Genomic DNA, 26,602 nt, shown 5'->3' on the forward strand with positions numbered 1-26,602 from the left:
TTATTTTTGACACTGATAATAAAGTGCCACTATTGAGGAATTTTTTTGTGTGAAATTTTCTAAAATCGTATTTTAAATTTTTCTTGAAGCAAATTCAACTTCTTTTTAATCCATGAAAAATTAATGTGCCATAGGAGATGTGTTACTAAGATGTCTAATGAGCTGTTAAGTTTCAATAAAACTGTGAAGATTAATGGGTTCACTCTGGGGAAAATAACATTCCATTTGAAATAAGGATATTTGAGGCAACTTAATCTGTTCACTTGGTAGTAAAGTTTTAGAAATTCCCTTTCTACACTTAAGTTTATTTCCAAGGCATATAGTCCTTGATGTTGAGTTTACATTAAAAGAGCAGTATAAGTTACATTGAGAAGTATTTGTTTTAAAGATTCACAATACTCGCCTTTGGCCACGAGGAAGGGTATATTATTTTGATATCATAACTGAACTCTGTAGCATAGTAATCATAAAAATACTGTCCTTATATATTGTCATGGTTCAGTTATCTTTATCACCTCCATGTATACCTGATGCACTTTATTATATACTTTCTTCATTGCACTGCGATTATTTGCATGCCTCTCTACCACACTGGAGCACGAGATCCTCTAGGCAATAAAACATCTCATTCATATTTTTCTGCAACACCTTGCTTAGTATCTGGCACACAATCATTGTTCAATAAATTTTTGAGGGAGGAAGAAAGGAAGGATTCTAGGAATCCTTCTTGAAGTGACTTCAAGAGTTAATATCATTTTAAAAAGACAAAATGTCTAACATGAGTCAAAGGACTTAATATATCCCAAACTCTTCTAAAATGAGAACATTATTTGATCAATACAATAAAGTCTGTCAATGGGATACCAAAAAAAAAAAAGTGTTGATTGCCAAACATTTTTACTTTATTTTGACATTTTATTCTTAATTCAGTCCACCCTAGATCAAATGATGCTTCTAATGATGCTCCTATGGAGAAATTTCTTAAGTACCTCTTTTTCCCTACATAGTAGACATTGTTTTGAAACCCCTGATTAAATGTACTGAGATAAAATGTCAGTATTAATAAGGACATCTACCTCCCAAGGAAACTACAGTTGAAGAAATAAAAACGGATTATATTACATTTTTACCATGTTACAGTTGAATAATTTTCTAATGGTTCTCAAACTGCATGAGTTTAAAAACATGACAATGAATTTCATGTGTTAGACATCACTCAGTGTTAGTGAATGACTGTATGATTCTACTAGCTGACAGTAAATACTCATTTATAGTGTGGAGTCATTATAATGAGCTTTCCATAGCATAGAAATACTGAAACCCCGGTTTCCATAACTCTGATTGCCTCTGCACATTATTTTGGCAGGTAACTTTATAGTACTTGAAATCAAATGTACTTACTTCTAAATCATCTAACAAAAATTAGATGTTTGTCTGTTTTTTTTTGTTGTTGTTGAGATAACTTTAGATTTTAAAAAGTTGTAAAAAAAAATGGAGTGTTCTGATATACCCTTTACCCAACTTCTCTTTAGGTTAACATCTTATATAAGCACAGAACAATTCTCAAACCTAAGAAATTAATCTTAATATAATACTGTTAAATAAACTGTAGAATTTATTTGTATTTTACCAGTTTTGCCACTAGTGTTCTTTTTCTGGACCAAGATTCAATCCAGGATCTCCTGTTTCATTTTGTCACTATGTCTCCTCAATATCTTCCAGTCTGTGGCAGTTCTTTACTTTTTCCTTACCTTTCATGATCTTGACACTTTTGAAGAGTACTCTTCAGTTATTTTGTAGAATGTCCCACAATTTGGGTTTGCTTAATATTTTCTCATCATTAGACTGAATTTGTGCCTTAATGGGAAGGCTACCATAGATCATAAGTGATGTCGCTTCTCTGTGCATCAGAGCAGGGGAACATAATGTCAGTATACATACTATACATTACTAGTGATGTCAGCCTTGGTCGATCAGTCAAGGTAGTATTTGTCAGCTTTCTCCACTATGAAGTTACTTTTTTTTATTTTGCTTTAACAAAGTAGTTTTAAATCATTTTAGTTTGGAAGACAGTTTGGGGAACTGTTTTATTTTTAAGTCACTAAGCAGTTTTAAAAGTTTGGTGAAGAAATTGATTTCATATTTTTATCAATCTAGTGGTATTTTCATACATACAATGGGGATTTAAATAAGATATCTTAGGACTCTTTCACCTTTAATGTTCTATGACTTGATGTCTCTAAGGAAAAATATAAAGAGAGTAAGAGAGATGTTCCATATATGTCATAGTTGTTTACAGATTGGCCTGAAGTCCATCTATGAATTTGATTGGCTTTTGAAATGAATACCTTGACACCATTCTACTTACGAGGGTATTGTACATTGAGGACATCTTATATTAAACAGTTTCTAAATTTCCTAACTGAAAATCTTTATCTAGACATTTTGTTATTTAGATACTGAGTTGTTTCTTAGTCTCCAAATTGTCATTTTAAACTATTTACAGTTTATCTGGCCTCAGAAGTAATAATATTAAAAGATTTTAAGTATTGGAATATTTAAATCAGGCTATTTTATATCTTAATGCAAATTATAATTTTCACTCTGAATCTTATAAACTTGATACAGTTAAATCAAGTTCTTATGTAGCTAATATTATTTTCCTTAAGAAAATTTGTTACTTTCATTTTTTGAATATCTGTTATTTATTCTAAAGTGATGTTAAGATTGTTACAATGCCATTTATATAAATTCTGTTTGTTTTTGGTTTTTGACATGATATGATCTATAATTTTTTTTTTAAGTTCTGGGATACAGGATGTGCAGGTTTGTTACATAGGTAAACATGTGCCATGGTTTGCCTAGAACATCAAGACTCAGCAAAGGAAATATAAAATTATATTTTTAGCATTTTCTTCTACTTTTTATTGTGATGTCAATTAAAATGGCCAAAGATGATGATTGTTATTTTTCTGTTTATTTCTGAGAGAAAAATGTATATTATGAAATGATTTTCTTAATTTTCAAAGAAAATATTCAAACCAATCATAATAGAGATGATTACCACAATAGAAAACTGGGCAAAATTAGGAAAACTACATTCTTGACTCTATCAATGTGGGTATCTTGGTTATGAGACTACACTACAGTTTTGCAAGATGTTACTCTTGGAGGAAACAGAATAAAAGGTACAAGGGATGTCTGTATTATTTCTTTCAACTGCATGTGCACTACAATGATCTCAAAACTAAAAGTTCGATTTAATTTTTGAAAGTACAGAAAATTTAGGAAAGGCAATTTATAGAAAGAAAAAATTATAATAATAAACAGATGAAAATATATTCCTTTTTATTCAAAACGCAAATAAAAAGGGAATGAGAAACAATTTTCCCCTTCTATCAACTTAATAAAAAAATTTTTCAACTTTTATTTTAGATTCAAGAGGTACATGGGCAGGTTTGTTACATGAGTATATTGTGTGATGCTGAGTTTTGGGGTATGCTTGATCCCATCACCCAGGGAATGACTCTAGTACCCAGTAGTTAGTTTTTCAACCCTTATTCCCTCCTTCCCTCCCCATTCTACTAGTCCCCAGTATCTGTTATTGCCATCTTTATGTCCCTGTGTACCCAGTGTACTCCCACTTATGAATAAGAACATGTGGCGTTTGGTTTTCTGTTCCTAAGTTAATTCATTTAGGCCTCCAGCTGCATCCATGTTGCTGCAAAGGACATGATTTCATTCTTTTTAAAGGTTGCATAGTATTTCATGGTATATGTGTACATTTTCTTTATCCAGTTCACCATTAATGGGCACCTAGGTTGATTCCACGTCTTCACTATTATGAATAGTGCTGCAATGAACATACAAATGCATGTGTCTTTTTGGTAGAATGATTTGTTTTCTTTTGGATATATACCCAGTAATGGGATTGATGGACCTAATAGTAGTTCTGTTCTTAGATAAAACTCCAAACTACTTTTCACAGTGGCTGAAAAAATTTACATTCCCACCAGCACTGTATAAGCATTCTCTTTTCTCTGCAGCCTTCCCAGCATCATTGTTTTTTGACTTTTTAATAATAGCCATTCTGAGTGGTGTGAGATGGTATCTCATTGATACCACACCAGTGAGATACCATCTCAAAAGAGAGATCTTTCTGATTTGCATTTCGCTGACAGTTAGTGATGTTGAGCATTTTTTCATATGTTTGTTGGCTGTATGTCTTCTGAGAAGTTCATGTCTTTTGCCCACTTTTTAATTAAGCCATTTGTTTTTTGCTTGTTGAATTAAGTTTCTTATGGATTCTGGATATTTGATCTTTGTCAGATGCATAGTTTGTGAATACTTTCTCCCATTCTGTAGTTTGTCTATTTACTCTGTGTATAGTTTCTTTTGCTGTAGAGATGCTCTTGAGTTTAATTAGGTCCCATTTGTCAATTTTTGGTTTTGTCGCAGTTGCTTTTGAGGACATAGTCATAAATTCTTTCCATAGGCAGATGTCCAGAATGGTGTTTCCTAGGTTTTGCTCTAAGATTCTTATAGTTTGACGTCTTACATTTAAATCTTTAATACATCTTGAGTTAATTTTTGCATATGGTGAAAGATAGGGATTCAGTTTCATTCTTCTGCATATGGCTAGCCAGCTACCAGCACCATTTATTGAATAAAGATAATATGACTTTTTTTTAATGGCAGTATAGAAGTTGGGTAAAACTCAATTTTAGGGTCTGACTAAGCAAAAAAACATTTTTCTCTCAATACAAGTTTTAAGTTTGATACAATGAGCTGAGTGTTGTATTAAATTTTTCATTGTCCAGTGAGAAGGATAAACAAAATGTTGTCATGTCCTATTAAAGAAGGCATTGTTTCCACAATGGCCAATCCTAAACAATTCATGATTATTGCTTATATTAATGAATAAGTAATATACTTGTTTTTTTGTGTGTATGACAAACTTAGTTATTGCTGAGTAATTTCTAGTCATTTATGTCTCTGAAAATTTTAATGGGCCAATCACTGATTTTTATTCAATCTGAAAATCTCCTGAGTATGGAACTGTAATTTGACTAGTGATCTTGCCTATCTTGAACATTTTTAGATATTATTTTTAGATTTTAGATAACATTTTTAGATATTATTTTTGTCTAAATATTTCAAAAGCAGGTAATAACTTTTAGATAAAAATATTACATTTTATTTAAATAAAAATACTATATTTAGATTTCAGATAACATTTTTAGACATTATTTTTGCCTAAATATTTCAAAAGCAGGTAATAACTTTTAAATAAAAAAATTATAAATGAAGGAAGGTTACCAATGTAGGAGCCTCTAATATAGATTTCTAGCATACACTTTCATGCATATTTCCCAGATATTAGTAGTTTACTACCCAAAGGAAAATTTTCTGTTGTCAAGACCATAAGTTCGTCATGGTTATCAAACATACCCACCATAAAAGAATTCACCTGTCAGAAAAGGCTGTTACAATATTCTTAGCCCCTTCAGATTAGCACCGTATCTTAAATATGTCTTGTCTTTTCTTTTTCTTTTCTTTTTTTTTTTTTTTTTTTTTTTTTTTTTTTTTTTTTTTTTGAGACAGAGTCTTGCTCTGTCTCCCAGGCTGGAGTGCAGTGGCACGATCCCAGCTCACTGCAACCTCCAACTCCCAGGTTCAAGCGATTCTTGTGCCTCAGCCTCCTGAGTAGCTGGGACTACAGGCATGTGCCGTCACACTGGCTAATTTTTTTATATTTTTAGTGGAGACGGGGTTTCTCCATGCTGGCCAGGCCGGTCTCAAACTCCTGACCTCAGATAATCACCCACCTCGGCCTCCCAAAGTGCTGGGATTACAGGTGTGAGCCACGGCGCCTGGCCAGATGTCTTAAACACCTAAAAATATCCATTATAAAAGTTGTAGCTTTTCATGTTTATGGAAATGTATAAATTTATCAAATTGGGATTGTGCCCATTAAGAGTCTACCCTAACTCATGCTTATCATCCATCATTCATTTCCTTTCCTTTCTTTATCGTATTTTGTCACTGTTACTTTTCACTCACTGATCTTCGTTGCCCTTAGTGTAAATATGCTCTCTTCAGATGGCTATGCCAATCCTTAGGGCCTTTTTTTCCCAGAACAGAGGGAGTCCCTCTTGATCTGAGGTCATACATGGGAAATCCAAAGTTTTTTTTTTTTTTTCTTTTCTTTTCTTTTTTTTGAGATAAGAGTTTTGCTCTTGTCGCCCAGGCTGGAGTGCATTGGTGCAACCTCGGCTCACGATGCAACCTCCACTTCCCGGGTTCAAGTGATTCTCCTGCCTCAGACTCCCGAGTAGCTGGGATTACAGGCACACACCACCACTGCCCCATTTCTTTGCTACGAAAAGCTGCCACAAAGAAGTAAAAAGTTACAGATGGAGCTAAAAACTTACTCTACTCAATCTGCTCCAGAATCATGAATTGGAGAGGGAAGTGATTGCTCAAGAAAAGAAATAGTTATTTATGTATTCTCATACATGAAATTAGAAATTTGTTACTGCCTGTTTTCTATCTTACTTGCTATGTAAAAAATATTTCCTATTAATAAATAACGAATGTAATGTTGTAGTATTAAATAAAAGGAGATCTCTTTGATTATCCTTTGTTTGAATCACTAAATAGAGAAAAAAGGTAAGGTTTTAAAAAAGAGCTCTATTCTACTTAATGATATATGTGTTTGAGCTGAGTTTACTAAGAACATCCCAAGTTACTTTAATTTCATAATATAGCCTTAGAATTTCTAATTAAATATGCAACTTGTGTCATACGAAAAAATTCTTACGCTTTTTACAGTAAATTTAATTAAGCATTTCTTGTAAGTTCATTCCAGTATCTATCATGGCTCACTAAAGTTGGAATTCAGTTGTAAAATGGTATATTAATTGCCTTTTGTATTAAATTAAATAAGAATCTCAAATATGCAAAGTCAGGAAATTTAATTGTGGTCTTCAATTGCTTATTCAATGCTTTGGAAAACTGAATGCAGAAGTATAGGGAAAAAAAGGCCAAAGGTTGTTAAATGTAGCATATCACACACATTTTGCACTTTACTTAATGATCCAAGTGTTTATTACTATGAAGTAAATGCACCATTTAAAGAATTATGGTGAAATTGTAAAACGTTAAAAACTCTAATTAATTTCAGGCTGAAGCATGCAGTGTGCTCATTTTGCCTAAAACATTTTCATTATCGTCAGTATTTTTCCAGTTATTAAGATAAATTTTTTCTTCATTGTGCAGCACTAGCATATTTCTGTATTAAAAACACAGTTTTAAATGCTGTTGAGAGTTATATATCTAGCGTATGTTTTCAAATGAATAAAAGAATGTCGTTTTTTGACCACAGATTGAAACGATGTAGTCTATCTGTTTTTCTACACTTGTTTCTGTAGCTACCAACAGTTAGAACAGGTTGACTGTCTACATGTTTTTTCCCTAAAAGCTATATATGCTTGCACTTTTGAAAGAAACATTATTAAAGTATAGAGATAATTCTGACTATTAATTTGGATCCAGTTATAATAACTGTTGCTTGTCTGGTTAGTAAAAGGAATATTTAAAATCTAAAGAAAATATCATAAGAATATAGAAACATTTTAAGTTAGTGCCTGCCTGCACCGTCTGACCTCATTTTACTGTTGTACCTCCATGTATGTTTGCCTGCTATGAAGAACATATTTGGTAAAATAAAAACACATGACATCTTCTCTTTGTAATCATAGAGTCTTGTAACTCTTACTTATTTCTGGAAATAGTTTATTCATATGGCCAAATTATAAAGGGACTTAGTAAAAGAAAGCTATATTTTCTGATTATGAAAGTAATCTATGCTCACAGTGGGAAAGCAAGAAAATGTGGCAAAGCACAGATAAAATAAAAATCAATAATATCACCATTATGAACATTTTAGGTACTTAGGAATTTGGGGTAGAAGGATGGAAAGCAAACTATTAATTATAGCTGAATAATTCAGTGTAGAGGCTACAGGTGCGTCGCATTTCTTTTCTCGTAAAATCTTTGCCCATACACTTTACTTACTTTATTTGAATTTAGGAAACTTTCATTAAGTAGCCATTTTTACTTTCTGTTTCTTTAATCATTTTACTTTGAAATAATTTTAAATTTACAGAAAAATTGCAAAAATAGTATAGAAATTTCCCATTTGCCTTTTATCCAGCTTCCTGTGGTGTTGCCATTTTATGTAACCGTAGTACAATTACTGAAAGCAAGACATTAACTTTGAGAGGCTACTACTGACTACTCTACGAACCATTTTAAAATTTTACCAGTTTTCTCACTAATGTCCTTAAAATATATAGTCCAGGATTTCCACTGCATTCAGTCATCATGTCCCAATAGTCTCCTCCAGTCTGTGATATTTCCAAGTCTTGTCATTCGTAACCTTGACTTTTTTTTTTTTTTTGAGATGGAGTCTCACTCTATTGCCTAGGCTGGAGTGCAGTGGCACCATCTTGGCTCACTGCAACCTCCACCTCCCGGGTTCAAGCAATTCTCCTGCCTCAGCCTCCCCAGTAGCTGGGACTACAGGCTTGCACCACCACACCCAGCTAATTTTTGTATTTTTAGTAGAGACGGGGTTTCACCATGTTGACCAGGATAGTCTTGGTCTCTTGACCTTGTGATCCACCTGCCTCGGCCTCCCAAAGTGCTGGGATTACAGGCATGAGCCACCGTGCCCAGCCGACCTTGACATTTTGAAAGCTACTGTTTAATTATATTTTAGGGGGTTTATCTGATGTTTTCTCAGATTAGAATTAGGTTGTACACTGTTGGGAAGGATACCACAAACCAGAGGTGATGTACCCTTTTTAGTACATCGTATCAGGGTGTTAATATATATTATTGGTGATATTAACCTTGACCATTTGGTTAAGGTGGTGTTTGCCATGTTTCTCCATTGTAAAGGTCCTTACATCAACATCTATAAAGATACAAAGAAGTAATAGGGAGAGTTGCCCCTTTGTATAATCCTTTTATATAAAGGATTACAAGATTTTAAGAAATCTTTTAAACTTGGGCATCTACAAGGTAAACATAAAGTTATCTGTACTCATAGAGTGTAATTTGTATCCAAGTATTACCTGAGTGATATAAATTCCAGATGCTAAAATAGTTGACCATTGTTAGGAGCTGGTTACCTCCTAAGAGGAAGGAAAAGAATGGATATGTTTTATTAATTGCCATCAATTCTTTGAACTATCTTGAGAACGAAATCACATTTATAAATAAAGAAAAACAGAGGTTTTCCTGTATCACAAATTGATAGAGCAAGCTGACTAACATTTAAACAAAATCTTGCAAGTTTTATTAAATATGGCAGTGTTTTTATTTAATTTCTCTGTTAGAATAACTCAGTCTCATATTGCCACCTGGAGTATCAGCCCATTATTACATGGTCCATCTGTGCCTAGAAATTACCATTCTCACTACAGTTCTGTCAAAGTAAAAAGAGCAAGGCTAAGGAACCAAATTTTGTCATTTGATATTCTAGGTGTTACTGTTAATTGAGTGCACAGTCTTGAAATTTCACATATAACTAGCAGATCTGCAAGGATGTTACAGTCAGTGTGTTTTTTTAGAATATGAATTAACAAGTTTAAACATTAAGAGGTAAGCCTGTCTACTTTCCAGTAGCCTCAAAGGGTACATTTTCTTCACGACTATTTCAGAACACTTCATGAAACAAATGTCAAACTTGTCAGGGCTGTCACTAAAAAAATGATCCGTGTAGCTAGGGTCTTCTTTCATTGGGAAACAAACAGATGTCTTATCTCAGCAGAGAGAAAACAAAAACCCTGCTATATATCAGAAGACATTTTTACTTGCCTATAATATCCAGTAGTAAAGAAATGCTTTGGTATTATGCAGTCATTTATCAATTATATTTTTTTGCTGTCTGAGTCACTTTAAAGATTTTTATTAATCTGGAACTGCATATACAGTTCTTAGAAAAATTGACCTGCAATGTTAAAAACACAAATTAGCACTTCCAAAAAGACTTCCCTAGAGCTTTATTAGATCAAATATTAATGTTTTTATTTGTGATAAAATCTATTACTATTATTTTGGTAATGTTATATTATAGCAATTTTAGTATTATACTCTAGCAATTAGAGTTGAATGCCTTTTTCACCCCTTCATAATCCTTTTCTGCATCTAGGGTACAGCTATCCTTCTAAAAGCAAGAAAGAGATTTGCACTTATTTGTTATATAAATGACTTAACAGCATAAAAGGCAAGATGTTTTAAGACAAATCCTCAGCACAAAGAAAGGTGTGAAACAGTTATGTACCTGTCCTGAATAGCAGGCAGTGTTAAGGCATGCATTTATAAGCTGTACTTTATTACTAAGAAAAATTCAACAACAAAAAGACAAACATTGTATTAAGGAATGTTACTTAACTGGCATATCTATCTATATCTTATCCATATATTAAAACATATTCGAATTAATGGAAGTTGCAAATTTTTATTTCACTTAACAATGTTCCAATAACTTGTATCCATAGTTAAATATGAAAACAAAGTGTATAAGTACCTCCTAGTCCTCAGAGTTATAATTAAGTCTTTACATTTCTATTTTGACTTAGGGCAGCATTGAAGGTTGCTAGAGAAAACTAGATAACCAAGCTTGTTAAATCGGGAAGTCATGTGGTGTAGAAACTTAGTAGACTGTCCGTGTGATAAAGGCTCCATCTTTCTTTTATAAAGGGTATGAGGTTGATAATGGCTATTTTGACTTATGTTGCTTCAAACATTTTTGCTTATTTTTATTTTCAGTGCTGTTATAGTAAGATTGCTAGAAGTGTGAGTACTAGCAATCTTAATTTACGATAGTTAAGAACAATATTGTGCTTTTCCAAATTATGTATTAATTCAGGCATACCTTTTATTCATTCATTATTCCACTGTTTCACATGGTTCAGAAAACACTGATTGTACTACAACTATATACTAAGTATGCCCTGTTAGATGGTAGGAATGTCTAAGATACAGAAGATAAAACTTTCCTTTGAGGAACATAAGGACAAATTCAGTGCTACATATCAAAAATGTATTGCCATTGGTACCTGCAGATTTAACACTTTCTAAGTGTCGCTCCTGAAGAAGACAGGGGAAAGTGAAGAGTAAGATTTACTTTTTATTAGAATGTAGTTAAAATGTAATCTCTAGGCTGGGCGCGGTGGCTCATGCCTGTAATCCCAGCACTTTGGGAGGCCGAGGTGGGCAGATCACAAGGTCAGGAGATCGAGACCATCCTGGCTAACATGGTGAAACCGCGTCTCTACTAACAACACACAAAACTTAGCCAGGCGTGGTGGCGGGCGCCTGTAGTCCCAGCTACTCGGGAGGCTGAGGCAGGAGAATGGCTTGAACCCGGGAGGCGGAGCTTGCAGTGAGCCGAGATTGCACCACTGCACTCCAGCCTGGGTGACAGAGTGAGACTCCATCTCAAAATAGATAGATAGATAGATAGATAGATAGATAGATAGATAGATAGATAGATAGATAGATACATCGATACATCGATACATCGATACATAGATGCATAGATAGATAAAAATGTAATCTCTAGGAACTTTTGTCTAAAAGTGTAAACCACATGTTCATTAATAAATTTTCACGAGTCAAACTTAACTGAATATATCTATTCACAGGAGATAAAATAGGGAAAAAATGAAATGACACACAGTGGCTATCATACTTGGAAAAATATATTAAAGTTACATTGCCAAAATGATATTCAAAACCCCATTCCTGGTGTTCTATGTATCTATAATGATTCAGATTTGTTGATAATATTGATAATGTCTCTACTTTCCCAGTGTTAACAAAGTGTAAATCACAGATTCTATTGAGTTTAGAGAAACAAAGTATATAAAAAAGCTTTTTTCACCCACCTTAATGATTACTGGCAAGTGTGTAGTTTGTCATAGAAAACAAATATGCATACCTTGGTTTGCTTTTACTTAATAAAGTGGATTCAAAAAGTAAAGCTCAACAATTATTTAATTCAATTATTTGATTTCATCAGATACAGAGATAGAGTAATATGTTTGATGATACTGGTAATTATTACTGTTGTCTAGAAATACTTAAGAAATTGATGTTTATGCTTTAACTCAGAAGAGTATCTTTATGTCAGTTAATAAAAATAGGTAATCTTATATGATAAATCAGAAATACTAGGAAAGCAAGACCATTTTGTACTTGGGTGTTATTGAGGGAACATGTATGATGAGATGGGTTACAAATTGTAAGATGAAATATTTTTCCAGACTCTCATTATTTATACTTTGAAGGTTACCATTTAATACTGAACAGAAAATGCACTTCATTTCTATGAAAGCAGACATTATGATGTCACTTCATCTATTCACCATGTTCCACAGGAACCCGCTATGAATTATGAGGCCACCACTTAGAATCGAAACTGTAGAAGATTGTAAGCATTCTAAGCCTGACATGCACATGTTTCCTATTTTAGACCTCACTGATCTTCAGATAACATATGGTGGTACAAGTAATTGGAAAATTGGCACACCTGTCAAGAAAGTGTACTAGATGGGACAAAAAATGCCATGCTGAAGCACATGAAGTGTCTTAGAAATTATATTTATTGCTTTTTATCAAGCAGTGAAGTAAAAATATCTAGTTCATCCCCTGCAAAGAACACTTTTCAGTGGCAGGTGTTTCCAAAGTAATTTTTAGGGCATTGTTAAAATTGGTTGCTTTTAAAAACATATAGAAAATTTTAATGTGTACTGTAAAACAGCACCTACTGCAAATATTTAAATGTTACATAATTTTACCATTTGTGTTTAGGATTACTGAAATCGCAGTAGTTCATAGTTCTACAATACAGTTAAAATGTGTTAAATATAGCTGATAAATGTCCTAAAGTTTATATTTTAATGTTTTCTAAAATTTATTTCACAGGAAGATGAAAATGAAGCTGAAAGAAAAAATATATCTCAGGAACTCAACGTGGAACAGAAAAATCCAAAGAAATAAAAGATTTTCTGTAGTGTTTTTGAAAAGTTTGCAGCTTATGTAATAACAGATAAAATTTCTAATTGTAAAATGTTAAATTGTAAAATCTAATTTGCAAAACGTTCTCAATAAAGTCATTCAAAATGAAATACGAGCTTGTATTTGGAATTCATATATTTTAGAGTAATTTCAACTTTTTTATTTAAAAACTGGATCTTTCAAAGTTCTTAAAAGGAGAAAAATTTTTGACTCAAATTTGAGAACAGAGACAGAATGTTATTTTTTTGTAACCTGTTAACACATTTAAATGACCTTAAAAAAAAAAAAAAAAAAAAACTCTCTTGGTCCTTTTTCTCCTTACTAGACTCTGTGTTCTTTAAGGGCCTTAACAGAATTCTGATTTGCAATATAAAGAAAAACCAACATAGTTCAAAAATGAACAAGGAATGCTTGCACATGAAAGTGGTTAAAACCAGTCAATGCCACAAGGAGAAATACTGTTTCCTGATTTCATATATTTATGTATCACACGATACTCTAGGACTGCAGGGAAAGACTAAAAAGAAATGATAATTTAACATTCTCTGGCAGAAGTAATGCCATGATTTATAATTTATAAAACATTTACTAAGGACCTGCTGTGTGCAAGGTCCCACACACTTTTCCTGGACATTTCAAGACTAGTTCTTGTATGTATGTCTTTGGCTTAGGAATTTTTCAAAATTCATCTGTCCCCTATCTTTATCAGAGCTCTCAATAACCAGCCACTTTACTCTCCCCAGTTCTAATTTCCAAGCTGCCATTTGCCTACGACAGGAAGAGCAATGAATCTGCTTGCTATCTGCAGAGCCAAATGTTTTTGGCAGATGTCTTTGTTTGATTATTTAAGGCAGGGTTTCTTAAAATGAGAGGCAGAACTTTGGAAGACTTGTAAGAGAATGTGAGAATGGAATCAGTGTATTTGCCTTGAAGCCATATTATATGCATTCAACAAGCCCAATAAATTTGTGACAGCAGGACACGCTAACAGCTATGATACAGTGGGCTGAGATGGAGGAAACTGCGAGTAGTTAAGACAGAAACATCAGAAGAATAGTCTCAAATCTCAGTACGCATGTCAGAAAAACAGCTAGAGCCCACAGATGGGATCCATGGACTAATGAATTCCCTGGGTGAATTTTGGAGTAAAGACTTTAAGACAAAGAAAAGTTTGAGATGGCAGTTCAGAGTCTGCAGGGAGCCTTTGCAATAAGCAAATACAAAAATTTGACTTTTTTCCCACATCAATTTATTTCAAAATGCCCACATTCACATAGATTTCGGTTATATCAGTAGTTTCACTTTTAAAAAGAAGAAATAATACATGATCAACAAATAGCAGAAGCGGGAAGGGATATTATGCTACTCTTGAATGGAAATTGCTGGGCACTAAGATGCTCAAGTTTTTAAAATCATTCAACGAAGCTTTAGTAGGTCCTACTATAAGTTATACACTGTTCTGCTTATCACTGGGGATTCAATGACAGACAAGCTTACTCTGCTGTTACGGTCTTGGAATTCTTAACTTTTGACAAAGAGACCCCATGGTTTTACTTTTCACTGACCTTACAGATTACGTAGTGGATACCACTAATGTTCATACTCTTTAAATCAATTCTGTTGGAGTATAATTTACCTAAAATTCACTCATTTTGAATGTGCAATTCAATAAATTTCAACAAATACATATATTCATGTAACCACCTCTCCAAGATATAAAGCATTTCCAACACCCTAAAAAGTTCTGTCCTTCAGTTTTGCAATCATTTACACTTCCCCACTGTAGCCACTGATCTTTCTTTCTTTGTTTTCCCTGTTCTAAGACTTTATACAAATAGAATTCTATCATACACATCTTTTGTGTCTGGCTTTCTTCACTCAGCATAAAGTTTTGACATTCATCCAAGTCATTGCATGACTTCATTTCTTTTTATTACTAAGTACTTTTTCATTGTGTGAATATACTACAATTATATTGTGTGAATACTACTACAATGGAATATATACAAATGGCCAAAAAGCACATGAAAATATACTCAACATTATTAGTTATCAGGAAAATGCAAATTGAAACCACTGTAGCTCTGTTACCCAGTACAGCAGCTGTTAAAAATATGTAGCTATTGAATACTAGAAATATGGCTAGTCCCAATTGAAATGTGTTGTAAACATAATATATACATCAGATTTTGGAGCTAGGGTGCAAAAAAAAAGAAAAATATATCCATAATTTTTATTCCGATTATATGTTGAAATGACAATATTTTGAATAGATTTTATTAAAGTGTTAAATTTCAACTATTCTTTTTAAATTGTGGCTACTAGAAAATTTGAATTTATATATTATGATTTCCATTGTTTTCCCACTGGACAGGCATCCTGGGCTATAAGTTGAAGGCCAATAATGAAATGTTGGTAAGGTTATGAAGCAAATGGAACTCTTGTACATTGTTGGTGGAAGTGTATAATGATACATTATTTTGGAAAAGAGTTTGGAAATTTCTTATGAAGTTAAATGTACCTTTAATATATGACCCAGTCATTCCACTAACAGGTATTACAAAAAGAAATGAAAACATGTGTCCTCACAAAGATTTGTACATTAATTTTTTTTAAGATCTTGTTATGTTGCCCAGGCTGGATTTCAACTCCTGATCCTCCTACCTTGGCCTCCCAAAATGCTGAGTACAGGCGTGAACCACTGTACTCAGCCTTGTACATGAATATTTTTAACAGTTTTATTTATAGTAGCCCAAAACGAGCTAATTTCTTTTTCTTTTCAAGTAAAAGTCACACTTCATATTGGTTATTCTTTTCAGAAACCATTTGTCACACTAAGCTCTGTGGTGTAGTTCACAAAATTAGGGTTTAATCCTTGATTTTTTTAGGGGAGAAATTTGACATGTTGTGTAATATTTATAGTAACAGTGTAAATGTTAGAAAGAATCACTGTCTATAAAACATGTTAATGAAAGACCTAAAAAATCTAAACAATATACAAAATTTTTTACAAATCCAACATTCAAAAACTAGTCAGTTCATATCTAGAGGCAAAAAGTAAAAAATAAAAATAAAAATAGTGTATAGTATCTTATTTGAAAACATTTAATGTAGTTAAAGTTTTTAAATAATTTCACATTGTTTTAATGGTTTTTGAATGACCCTTGCAGTTAGAAATATATTTAAACTCAATTTTAAAATTATAAAATTATAGTTATATCTTCTGATAAATTGTATCCACTTTCTTTGGGATTAGAAAACTTGAATGAGGGGAAAAGCAGAGGTGTGTGCCCAGTTGCTCCAATTTTAAGTCTATGAACAATTTTGAGTCTATGAACTGCTTTAGGTTTCATTTTTATATGTACCATACCAAATAGGACATACTCTTCTCAAGATATAGTCATTTTTCATTTGTGACTTTCTAATCATCCAGATAGAATGAGGTGAGTCTGAGTAGTTTTGTTCCTCTAATATTTTTGAAAGGAGATAATGATATTCTTATTTCTCACTTTATATATGTATATTCTTTCTGTAAAATGTTCTAAGATTTTATACAAATGAAATTATGTTACACATACCTTTTGTGTCTGGCTTTCTTCACTCAGCATAAAGTTTTGAGATTCATCCAAGTTATTGCATGACTGTAGTTATTCCTTACATTGATGATTTTCCTCTAAGCTTAAACAGTTGGAAGCATTTGATATGTCTGTACTCTTCTACATTCATTATAAATTTGTCTAGTTTTTCCCCAGATGCAACAAACTATTCCTCTTTAAATTGAATGTATACCAAACAAAAAAGGGGAATCTTTCCTACAACTGCTTCTTTCACATGGCTACATCAGATTTATTTTGAAGCCCATTGAGAAAGAAGAAATAAGTTCATTTAATTGCTTTGGCATTTCCCCAGTGCCTTGGGTCCTTGAGACCTGCACATATTTCTATTGGTTGTGTGCCAACACTGCTTGGGACTGAAACAACGTACTTCTGACATTAGGCTAAATAAGATTCACTTTGAATAGTGAAAGTCGATTAGAAAACTATTCCATTTCTCATTACCTCAAGAAAACAATTTTTACATAGCCATGAATGAGCAAATTACACCCCCATCCCAGACTATCCTGGGCATTTATAGCAGGTAATAAATGTCTCCCCATGGTGAATTCAATGTGAAGTCCAAGGCTTTGTTATCTAGAGAGAAAGTTAAGTGCTAACAGCAACAGCATGAAAACGCATGCAGCTATGGTATAATTCTGATTTGTTTTAGAAAAACTATTAATTTCCTTGTTACAAAGCCAAGCAAGAACAACCCTTTAAAACTGTTGAACCATGAAAGCCATTTTCCTTAAGGGTTTTAAATTTGGGAACAGACTCATGAAATTTATAGCTTTGATGAGATATTCTTTGCCTGCAGTCAAGATGAGAGCTAGATCATTGGTTTCCCAGCATGACACCTATGTGTTCTTGTGTGCACTAGGTATCATTAAGCTCATAAGAACACAGCCAGCATCACATTTAACGTTTGAAAGGTTCACTTTTGTCTCGTAGTTTACATCTTTCATTTACACCTATTGCATGCTAAATATCCCACTCTAGAAAATGAGATACACTCTACCTATATTGATACTGTCAATGGAGTAAAAAAAATTGCTATTTTCATATCCATGGCTTTCAAGCTGCAAAGAGTCAATAGATAATGACTTCTAGAAACAATAGATAATTGAATCAGATATTCCATGTGTAAGTCTGAGTATGAAAACCTTCCCTGACATATAAGGAGCAGAAAATGTGAATCTCCATGATGCATGTCAGTTCCAACTGTTATCATTTTTAATATTATGTATAATTCTAAAGGTGATGCAAGATTATTATTTCTTTTAAAGATAGATGAGCTCTTTCAGGATATTCTGATTTTAAGGCAATGATCAGAAACAGGTAATAAACACTGCAGGAATCTGTCATTGTATGTTACATGATGAAATAACATGTGAAAAAACTCTGAAGAAAACTATTGTTTTCAAAATATTATTATCTTTTGACATTAGGCAATGAAATTGTGATTAAGGAACCTATTTCTGCAAGCTGTTTCCTTAAATTTGTGCTACTGTTTGAAGGTATTTTATCTGTAAGTTTACAATTCCTTTACCATTTATTATTATCAACAATTTCAAACATATACAAGACTTGAGAGAAGAGTACAGTGAATCCCCATGTACTCAGGACCCAGTTGAATAACTATAAGATTTTTGGCATGCCTGCCTTATCTGTCCCTTCTTTCCCTTTCTACTAAATTGTCTTAAAGCAGATCCCAGACTGCCATGCTTTTTAACATGCATGTTTTTCTCCTCTTAACAATTCTTTTATTATTAAATGTATTTAATATATACATATTTTTCCATAGAAGATGCATATTTTGTTTTTTAATAATGTAAGACAGTCAATAGATTAATATATAATAGAAGATTGGATGACAGTACATTCTGCCTGATGCACTTCAGATTATGTTTTTAGTAAGATTCAAAAGAAGAATTTGTTTTGATTTTTTTTTTTTTTTTTTTTAAGATGGAGTTTCGCTCTTTTTGCCCAGGCTGGAGTGCAATGGCACGATCTCGGCTCACCGCAACCTCCACCTCCTGGGTTCAAGCAATTCTCCTGCCTCAGCCTCCCGAGTAGCTGGGATTACAGGCATGCGCCACCATGCCTGGCTAATTTTGTATTTTTAGTAGAGACAGGGTTTCTCCATGTTGGTCAGGCTGGTCTTGAACTTCCGACCTCAGGTGATCCACCCACCTTGGCCTCCCAAAGTGGTGGGATTACAGGAGTGAGCGACCGCGCCTGGCCTGTTTTGATCTTTTTAATGGTGATGATGTAAGAAGCAAAAATTATACAGACTCTTAGTTCACATTTGCATTTTTTGCACCTTAGGCAGAAAAACATATCTAATCAGATCTACAAATCATAAAGGAGAACACATTTCAATCTCTAGAGCATTGTGGAACTGAGATGTCTTACTGATGATACTAACAAGGGACAAAACTAGTACATTCAGCAATGCCTTCAAAAATGTTACCTTGTTAGTCAAAATGAAATTAACAAATAGAACATCTCTTCAGGGTTATGATTCTTTCTTGTAGGGAATGCTTTATTTGAGACTATATATTTTTGGCAAGTATTGATTTGAGATTTATATATTTGATTATATCTAACTCTGGAAGTCAGGAATAGTCTTACAGAAAATGTTTTAGTAGGTTTCCTTCATTGTCCCTAGGCACGTCACATTTGGGAGTTTCTTTTTCCCTCATCCTAGCTTTGGTCTACCTTTCCTGGGGAACAATTTCTGCTCAAGACCTTTCCTTCACAACTGCATCTAAAATCAACCTCTTTTTCCTTCTCCCTTCAAAACCCAGAATCTCTTTCCCATGGATTCCACATCCTCCCTTCAGTTCCAACACAAGAAAATAGCTGAAAAATATGGTGAGTAAATTCTTCATGAGTATATTAGTCAGGCTAGACTAGGATATGCTATGAAAACAATCCCTGACATCTCGGTGGCTTAAACCAACAAAAGTTCACTTCTCACTCACACCACTGCCTGATGTGAATCAGGTGGCTCTTCTTGGAGAAGAACTGCCTCATGGATTCATGTGTTCATATTGCAACTTCACCATTTGAGTATTCTTCGTGGAGAGCAGTAGGGTGTGGGCTGGGGTGAGATTGAGAGATCATATTTCATTCCTTCAGACTATGCTGCATCACTTCCATCCACATATCTAGTGGCAAGGACTGAGTCCCATGGTTCCAACCTAAGGATAAGAGAAGCTGAGTAAGGTGGTCTTGGCTGTGTGCCCGACAAGAGGCAACACTGCTAACTAAACACAGACTGTTGAATATATCTCAATTCCTTTTCTTAATTGTCATTTGAAAACTGTCTTAACATATTTTCCCCTCTACCCAGAAGCCCTGTAATATATGGCATGACTCTTAAGAGCATAGGGTTTTTATTTTATTATTATTATTATTATTATTTTTTGAGATGAAGTCTCGCTCTGTCGCCCAGGCTGGAGTGCAATGGCGCGATCTCAGCTCACTGCAAGCTCTGCCTCCCAGGTTCAAGCGATTCTCTCACCTCAGCCTCTAGAGTAGCTGGGATTACAAGCACCCACCATCACGCCTGACTAATTTTTGTATTTTTAGTAGAGACAGGGTTTCACCATGTTGGCCAGGCTGGTCTTGAACTCCTGACCTCAGGTGATCTGCCCACCTTGGCCTCCCAAAGTGCCGGGATTACAGGTGTGAGTCACCTCGCCTCGCCTAGAGCATAGGTTTTGAATTAGACCAGCCTGATTTCCAACCACAATTTTAACACTTCTTGTGTTACCCTGTGCAAGTGTCTTAACCTGTCTGAGCCTTAGTTTTCTAGACTGTGAAATAGAGATAATACGCAGGTTTCACGCTTTTCTACTTTTATCATGGTAAAAAACATAACATTTACCATTTTTACCATTTTTAAGTGTTCAGTACAGTCATGTTAACTATATGCATATTATTATACAACAGATCTCTATAACTTTTCATCCTGCAAAACTGAAACTCTGGGGCCACTGAACAAAAGTCTTCTTTCTTCTTGCCCCTCAGTCCCTGGCTACCACCATTCTCCTTTCTGTTTCTAAAAGTTTGACTACTTTAAATACCTCATATAAATGAAATCGCGCAATGTTTGCCTTTTGTGACTGGCTTATTTCACTTAGTGTAATGTCTTCAAGGTTCATCCATGTTACAGCATATGACAATATTCTCTTTTTTAAGGCTGAAAAATATTCCATTTTCACACAAACACACACACACTACTTTTTTTTATTCCTTCGTCAATGTACATTTAGTTTGCTTCTACCTTTTGGCTATTGTAAATTGTGAATAATGCTGCAATGAATATAAGTTTATTCAATTATTTTATCTACAGACCCAGAAGTGACATTGCTGGATTATATAGTAATTTTATTTTTAATTTTCTGATGAACCTTCATACTGTTTTTCATAGCAGCTGCACTATTTACATTCCCATCAACAGTACATAAGGGTTTCAATTTTTCCACATCCTTGTCAGCACTTACTATTCTCTGTTTTTTGGGGTAGTGGCCATTCTAACAGGTGTGAGATGATGTCTCATCATGGTTTTGATTTGCATTTCCCAATGATTAGGGATGCTAAGCACATTTTCATATGTTTTTGGTCATTTCTCCTTTTGAGGAATATCTATTCAAGTCGTTGGCCCATCTTTTAATTAGATTATTTGTTGTTTATTGTTGTTGAGTTGTAGGAGTTCTTTATATACTCAAGATATTAGTTGTTATCAGACATGTGGTTTTTGAAAATCACATGTCTGATATATATTACATAATTATAATATGTAATATATCATATAATATATGTCATGTTATAATATATAATATATATCATATAATATATGTCATGTTATAATATATAATATATATAATATGTCATATATAATGTATGATATATAGTGACATAATAAATGACATGTTATATATTTTCTTCCATTCTGTAGGTTGCCTTTCGCTCTGTTGATTGTTTCCTTTGATGTGCAGAAGTTCCTAAGAGTGATGTAGTCCTGTTTACCTCTTTTTGCTTTTGTTGCCTGTGCTTTTGGTGTCATATCCAGAAAATCATAACCAAATTGAATGGCATAAAACTTTTTTCCTATGTTACATCTTGGAATTTTATAGTTTCAGGTGTTGTGTTTGAATATTTGGTTCATTTTGACTTGATTTTATATATGTTACATAAGGTAACGTTTTTACATGTAGATATTTCCATTCTTTTTTTGCATATAGATATTCAGATTCACAGCACCATTTGTTTAAAAGCATGCGTTTCTTTCTTACCCCGTTTTTCTGTCTTGGTTCATGAAACAGGAACTTCTTTAAATTCTTTAAAACTCTCACCCTCTTGGGCAGTAATTGAGGAAAGGACTTCCACCTTTCTCTTTGCCTATTCCTAGCTGCATTCCACTGTAGGAGAGACTTTTTGGATTACTGTTTGTGTTTCACATCCCTTGCTTCACTCCCCAGCCATGTGATAGCCTCATATCAGAACCCAGGTGAGTGAGTCAGTACAATTTAGTGGCAAAATTGTATACAGTCTATTTTCAAGTACAATCCAGCTTTACCAGAAATAGGCTGATGTCATATTTTAAATTTCCACTTGGCCTCTTTTTATGCTTCTCAATTGGTTCAGAATCCAGGGAGAATAAGCAGTGACATAGTAACCAGGCTTGCTCAGAACCTCAAACATAATTTTTAATAAAGATTAAAAGGGATGGCCGGGCGCGGTGGTTCACGCCTGTAATCCCAGCACTTTGGGAGGCCGAGGCGGGCGGATCACGAGGTCAGGAGATCGAGGCCATCCGGGCCAACACGGTGAAACCCCGTCTCTACTAAAAATACAAAAAATTAGCCAGGCGCCTCTGGTCCCAGCTACTTGGGAGGCTGAGGCAGGAGAATGGCGTGAACCCGGGAGGCGGAGCTTGCAGTGAGCCGAGATCGCACCACTGCACTCCGGCCTGGGCGACAGAGCGAGACTCCGTCTCAAAAAAAAAAAAAAAGATTAAAAGAGATGATATATATAAAGCAGTTAGCACTGCCTGTTCCATCATGCATACTCAATAAGGGTCCTGACTATTTGGGATCTGTCAACTGCACTTCTTTCACTGACACATTCTCCAGAGACTGGATCACTACTTTGGTTTTATTGCTGCTCCCAAAATTATACCATCCATTGTGACCATTCTTCTGCTTTAATATTGATGATCGTTTCTTAACTCATTCATCAAACAGTCTCTGTTATGAGACACACACTGTGTGGAGCACTGTCTCCGCCCACAAACAGTTCATGGTCCGGTAGGAGTGACATACAGACACGGAAAGTTGTCATGAGTAAGCGCTCGACGGAGCTTGATAAAGGGTGTCATAGAACGCAGAGGCGAGGAAGCTACATAAACCTGGGGGTGGGAAAAACTTTCCGTAAAAACGATACTTGGGTCTACCTTTGAAGGCAAGGGATTTCATCAGATCTAATAGTGGGAATACTGTTTCAAAGGGACAAAATAGCAACGTGCAGTGGTAAAGAGTTTTCAAAGGTTAAAGATGCTTCTGTGCGTCTGGATCCAAGAAAATGCCAGGCAGGAAGTGCTAGGTGCAGAGTCTGGGAATATAGGATGAGACTTTCTTGTGAAAGGCTTTGGGGGTTTGCTTGAAGCACTTGGATTTAGTTCTGCAGAATTGGATACATATTAAAATGACATGGGGCTAAGGAACTAGCTATGATGGCTACATAACATTGTAAATGTAATGCCACAGAATTGTACACATAAAGTGATTAAAATGGCAAGTTTTATGTTGTATATATTTTACTTTTTAAAAATTAATAATGGAATATGCCAAAAACATTGAATTGTATCCTTTAAATGGGTGAATTATATGGTATGTGAATTACATCTCAATAATTCTGTTTGAAAAAAACATTTATAACCTAGGCAATATAGCGACACCTCATCTCTACAAAAAATAATTTTTAAAAAATTAGCTGGGCGTGGTGGTGCACACCTGTTGTCCAGCTACTTGAGAGTCTGAGACAAGATGATCCCTTGAGCTCAGGAGTTCGAGGCTCCCATGAGTTATGATTGCGCCACTGCACTCCAGCCTGGGTGACAGAAAAAGATTCTGTCTCGGAAAAATAATTAAGAAAAAAAAAAGATTTAAGCTTTAAAATAATAAAATCGCATGAGGAGCTAAACAAACAAACAAGCAAACAAAAAATCTGACCCTTGACCAATTGGAGGTGGGCCGAGCATCTGGCACCTTGAAAAGTACTCCAGGTGATTCTAATGTGCAGTCTTGGTGCAGAATCACCGCTATAGACAATGGAGAACCAGTGGCAAATTTTAATCTGGAGAACAAGATGATCAGGCTTGCATTTTAGGCAATCTGGTATGTCAATTGTGTGAATCATAGATCTCTGGCCTTTCTGCTCAGATCTTTCAGGAGCCACAGGAATGCTCACGGAGACGTTATGCACAGCAGCCAGAACATGGAAACGACTCGAATGTTGCTCAACTGGCAACTAGACAAATAGACTCTGGTAGATTCATACAATGGAAAGCAACTCATCAATAAAAAGCTCCCACTAACTTGGCCATATTAACCCTATGTATTTCTAGTGCCTCAAACTATTTGCCAAGGCAGAATCTGCCTTGTTTTTTTTTGGCTGCCTTGCCAAGTCTATCTCTATTATTATTATTATTATTATTATTATTATTATTATTATTTGAGATAGGAAGTTGCTTTGTTGCCCAGGCTGGAGTGCAGTGGTGTAGTCATAGCTCACTGCAGCCTTAAACTCCTGCGTTCAAGCAAGCAGTCCTCCCACCTCAGCCTCCTGAGTAGTTGGTACTACAGGTGCACATCACCAAGCCTGACTAATGCTGTATTCTTTTGTAGAGATGAGGTCTCACTATGTTGTCAAGACTGGTCTCAAACTCCCAGCCTCAAGTGATCCTCCCACCTTGGCCTCCCAAAATGCTAGGGTTAGAGGCATGAAACACAGCTTCTGGCCCCAACCTTTTCTATTCACCTCAGCAATATCACTCTCCAATTGTCACCCAAGCCAGAATCCTCATTCCTTTTTCCTTAATTTATAAAAGTTATGATTTACATATAATAAAATTTACACTTCTAATGTACAGTTCTGTGTGTTTTCACAAAATGCACAGTTGTGTAAACATTACCACAATTAAGACAGAGAAGAGTTCCATCACACTAAAAAATTCCCTCGTGCCCCTGTGTAGTCAACTGTCAATGCCTCCTCTGTGCCCCAACCTCAGACAACCAGTAGTCCATTTTCTGTCTCATACTATTGCCTTTTTCAAAATAGGGTATAAATGAAATCATACAATATGTAGCCTTTTGAGTGGGCTTCTTTCACTTAAAGTAAATCATTCATGTTGTTACATCTGGTGCTCATTCCTTTTTATTGCTGAGTGATGTTCCATTGTATGGAGGTACTACAGTTTGTTTGCCCGTTCACCCGCTGAGAGACATTTGAGTGGTTTCCAGTTTTTAGTGATTATGAATAAAATTGCTATAAACATTTGTGTAAGGATCTTTGTAATGGCATAGTTTTTATTTCTCTTGTAAGAAATATACATTCAAATTCATAAGATTCTGTAACAGTTTACATTCCCACCAGCAATGAAAATTGTTACAGTTGCTTCATATCTGTACATCTCACTAGCACATGGGATTGCCAGTTTTTTATTTTTGATTTGCTTTGTCTTCTTTTTATCCATTCAAATGAGTTTCTGGTGGTATTTCATTGTGGTTTTAATTTGTTTTTCCCTAATGACTAATGACGTTGAACAGTTTTTATGTGCCTATTTGCCATCTATATTTCATATCTGCTGAAATGTTTGTTCCAATATTTTGTCCATTTTTCTATTGGGTCGTTTGCTTTCAAAGTCATGTTTTTTTTGGTTTTGTTTGTTTTTTGTTTTTTTGAGACGGAGTCTCCCTCTATCGCCTAGGCTGGAGTGCAGTGGCACGATCTCCGCTCACTGCAAGCTCTGCCTCCCGGGTTCACACCATTCTCCTGCCTCAGCCTCCCCAACAGCTGGGACTACAGGTGCCCGCCACCACGCTCAGCTAATTTTTTTTGTATTTTTAGTAGAGACAGGGTTTCACCGTGTTAGCCAGGATGGTTTCAATCTCCTGACCTCGTGATCTGCCCGCCTCGGCCTCCCAAAGTGCTGGAATTACAGGCTTGAGCCACCACGCCCAGCCTCAAAGTCATGTTTTAATGTCCCTGAGTGCTTTTCTCTATGACTGAGGCAGTCAGTTGTTCTTTCATGGTAATAATCGAATTTTCTTTTTCCCTCATATTTTCTAGAACTGTAGCATCCTCCTGTTATTTTCATTTGCCTATCTTTCTTTCTTTCTTCGAGGCTATTCTCTCATAAAGTCAATGTCTCCAAACACTCCCTTCATCGGATGAAGCTTTGAACTCCGGCCTTTAACTTCTTCCTCTGCATAATTTAGACTTCCTCATTAATACACATGGCTCCAACCCTGCATTTAACTGAGGTTATCTTGCAATGTCTTCTCTCCTCTATTCTCCCAAATATACTTTCCTCCCTCTTTCTCTCCCTTTGAAGGGCTTTAGTAGGGAGTAATGGTGTGTTACTCAACTCCAGCTATTTCTCTCTTCCAGTAAGGCTGAGACTTGTTTTCTGCTAATGTGCCTAAAGCTAACCTCATTTCACCACCAAAGGAATTCATGTCTAGCAACTTAACCACCTAGGCGAGTCTATGAGACAGGGTCAGACCCACAACCCGGACTGTGCTTCCTTGCCCTGCAGCTCTCCATCTGTGGTTCTTCTCAATAGCAGAGTCCCCTGGTGCTTTACTCTTTATTAATTTATTTAAAAATATCTATGA

At 34.9% G+C, this 26,602-nt stretch overlaps 2 protein-coding genes across 7 annotated transcripts in view; one reads left to right on the forward strand and one right to left on the reverse strand.

Moving 5' to 3' along the window:
• The window catches only part of PHF14 (PHD finger protein 14), a 200,367-nt gene extending 187,162 nt beyond the window's left edge, over positions 1–13,205 (forward strand). For 5 of the 6 annotated variants that reach the window (XM_050783024.1, XM_050783014.1, XM_050783016.1 and 2 more), the window contains one exon: positions 13,003–13,205. In XM_050783024.1, coding sequence (XP_050638981.1) covers positions 13,003–13,077 — 75 coding nt within the window. In that variant the 3' untranslated portion in view covers positions 13,078–13,205. The remainder of the gene's footprint in view (positions 1–13,002) is intronic. The other variant, XM_050783015.1, reaches the window with a different exon arrangement.
• Positions 1–26,602, reverse strand: part of NDUFA4 (NDUFA4 mitochondrial complex associated) — a 711,072-nt gene that overhangs the window by 225,854 nt on the left and 458,616 nt on the right. The window lies entirely within an intron of this gene.

This window comes from Macaca thibetana, chromosome 3 (assembly GCF_024542745.1).
Source record: "Macaca thibetana thibetana isolate TM-01 chromosome 3, ASM2454274v1, whole genome shotgun sequence".
Classification (NCBI taxonomy): domain Eukaryota; kingdom Metazoa; phylum Chordata; class Mammalia; order Primates; family Cercopithecidae; genus Macaca; species Macaca thibetana.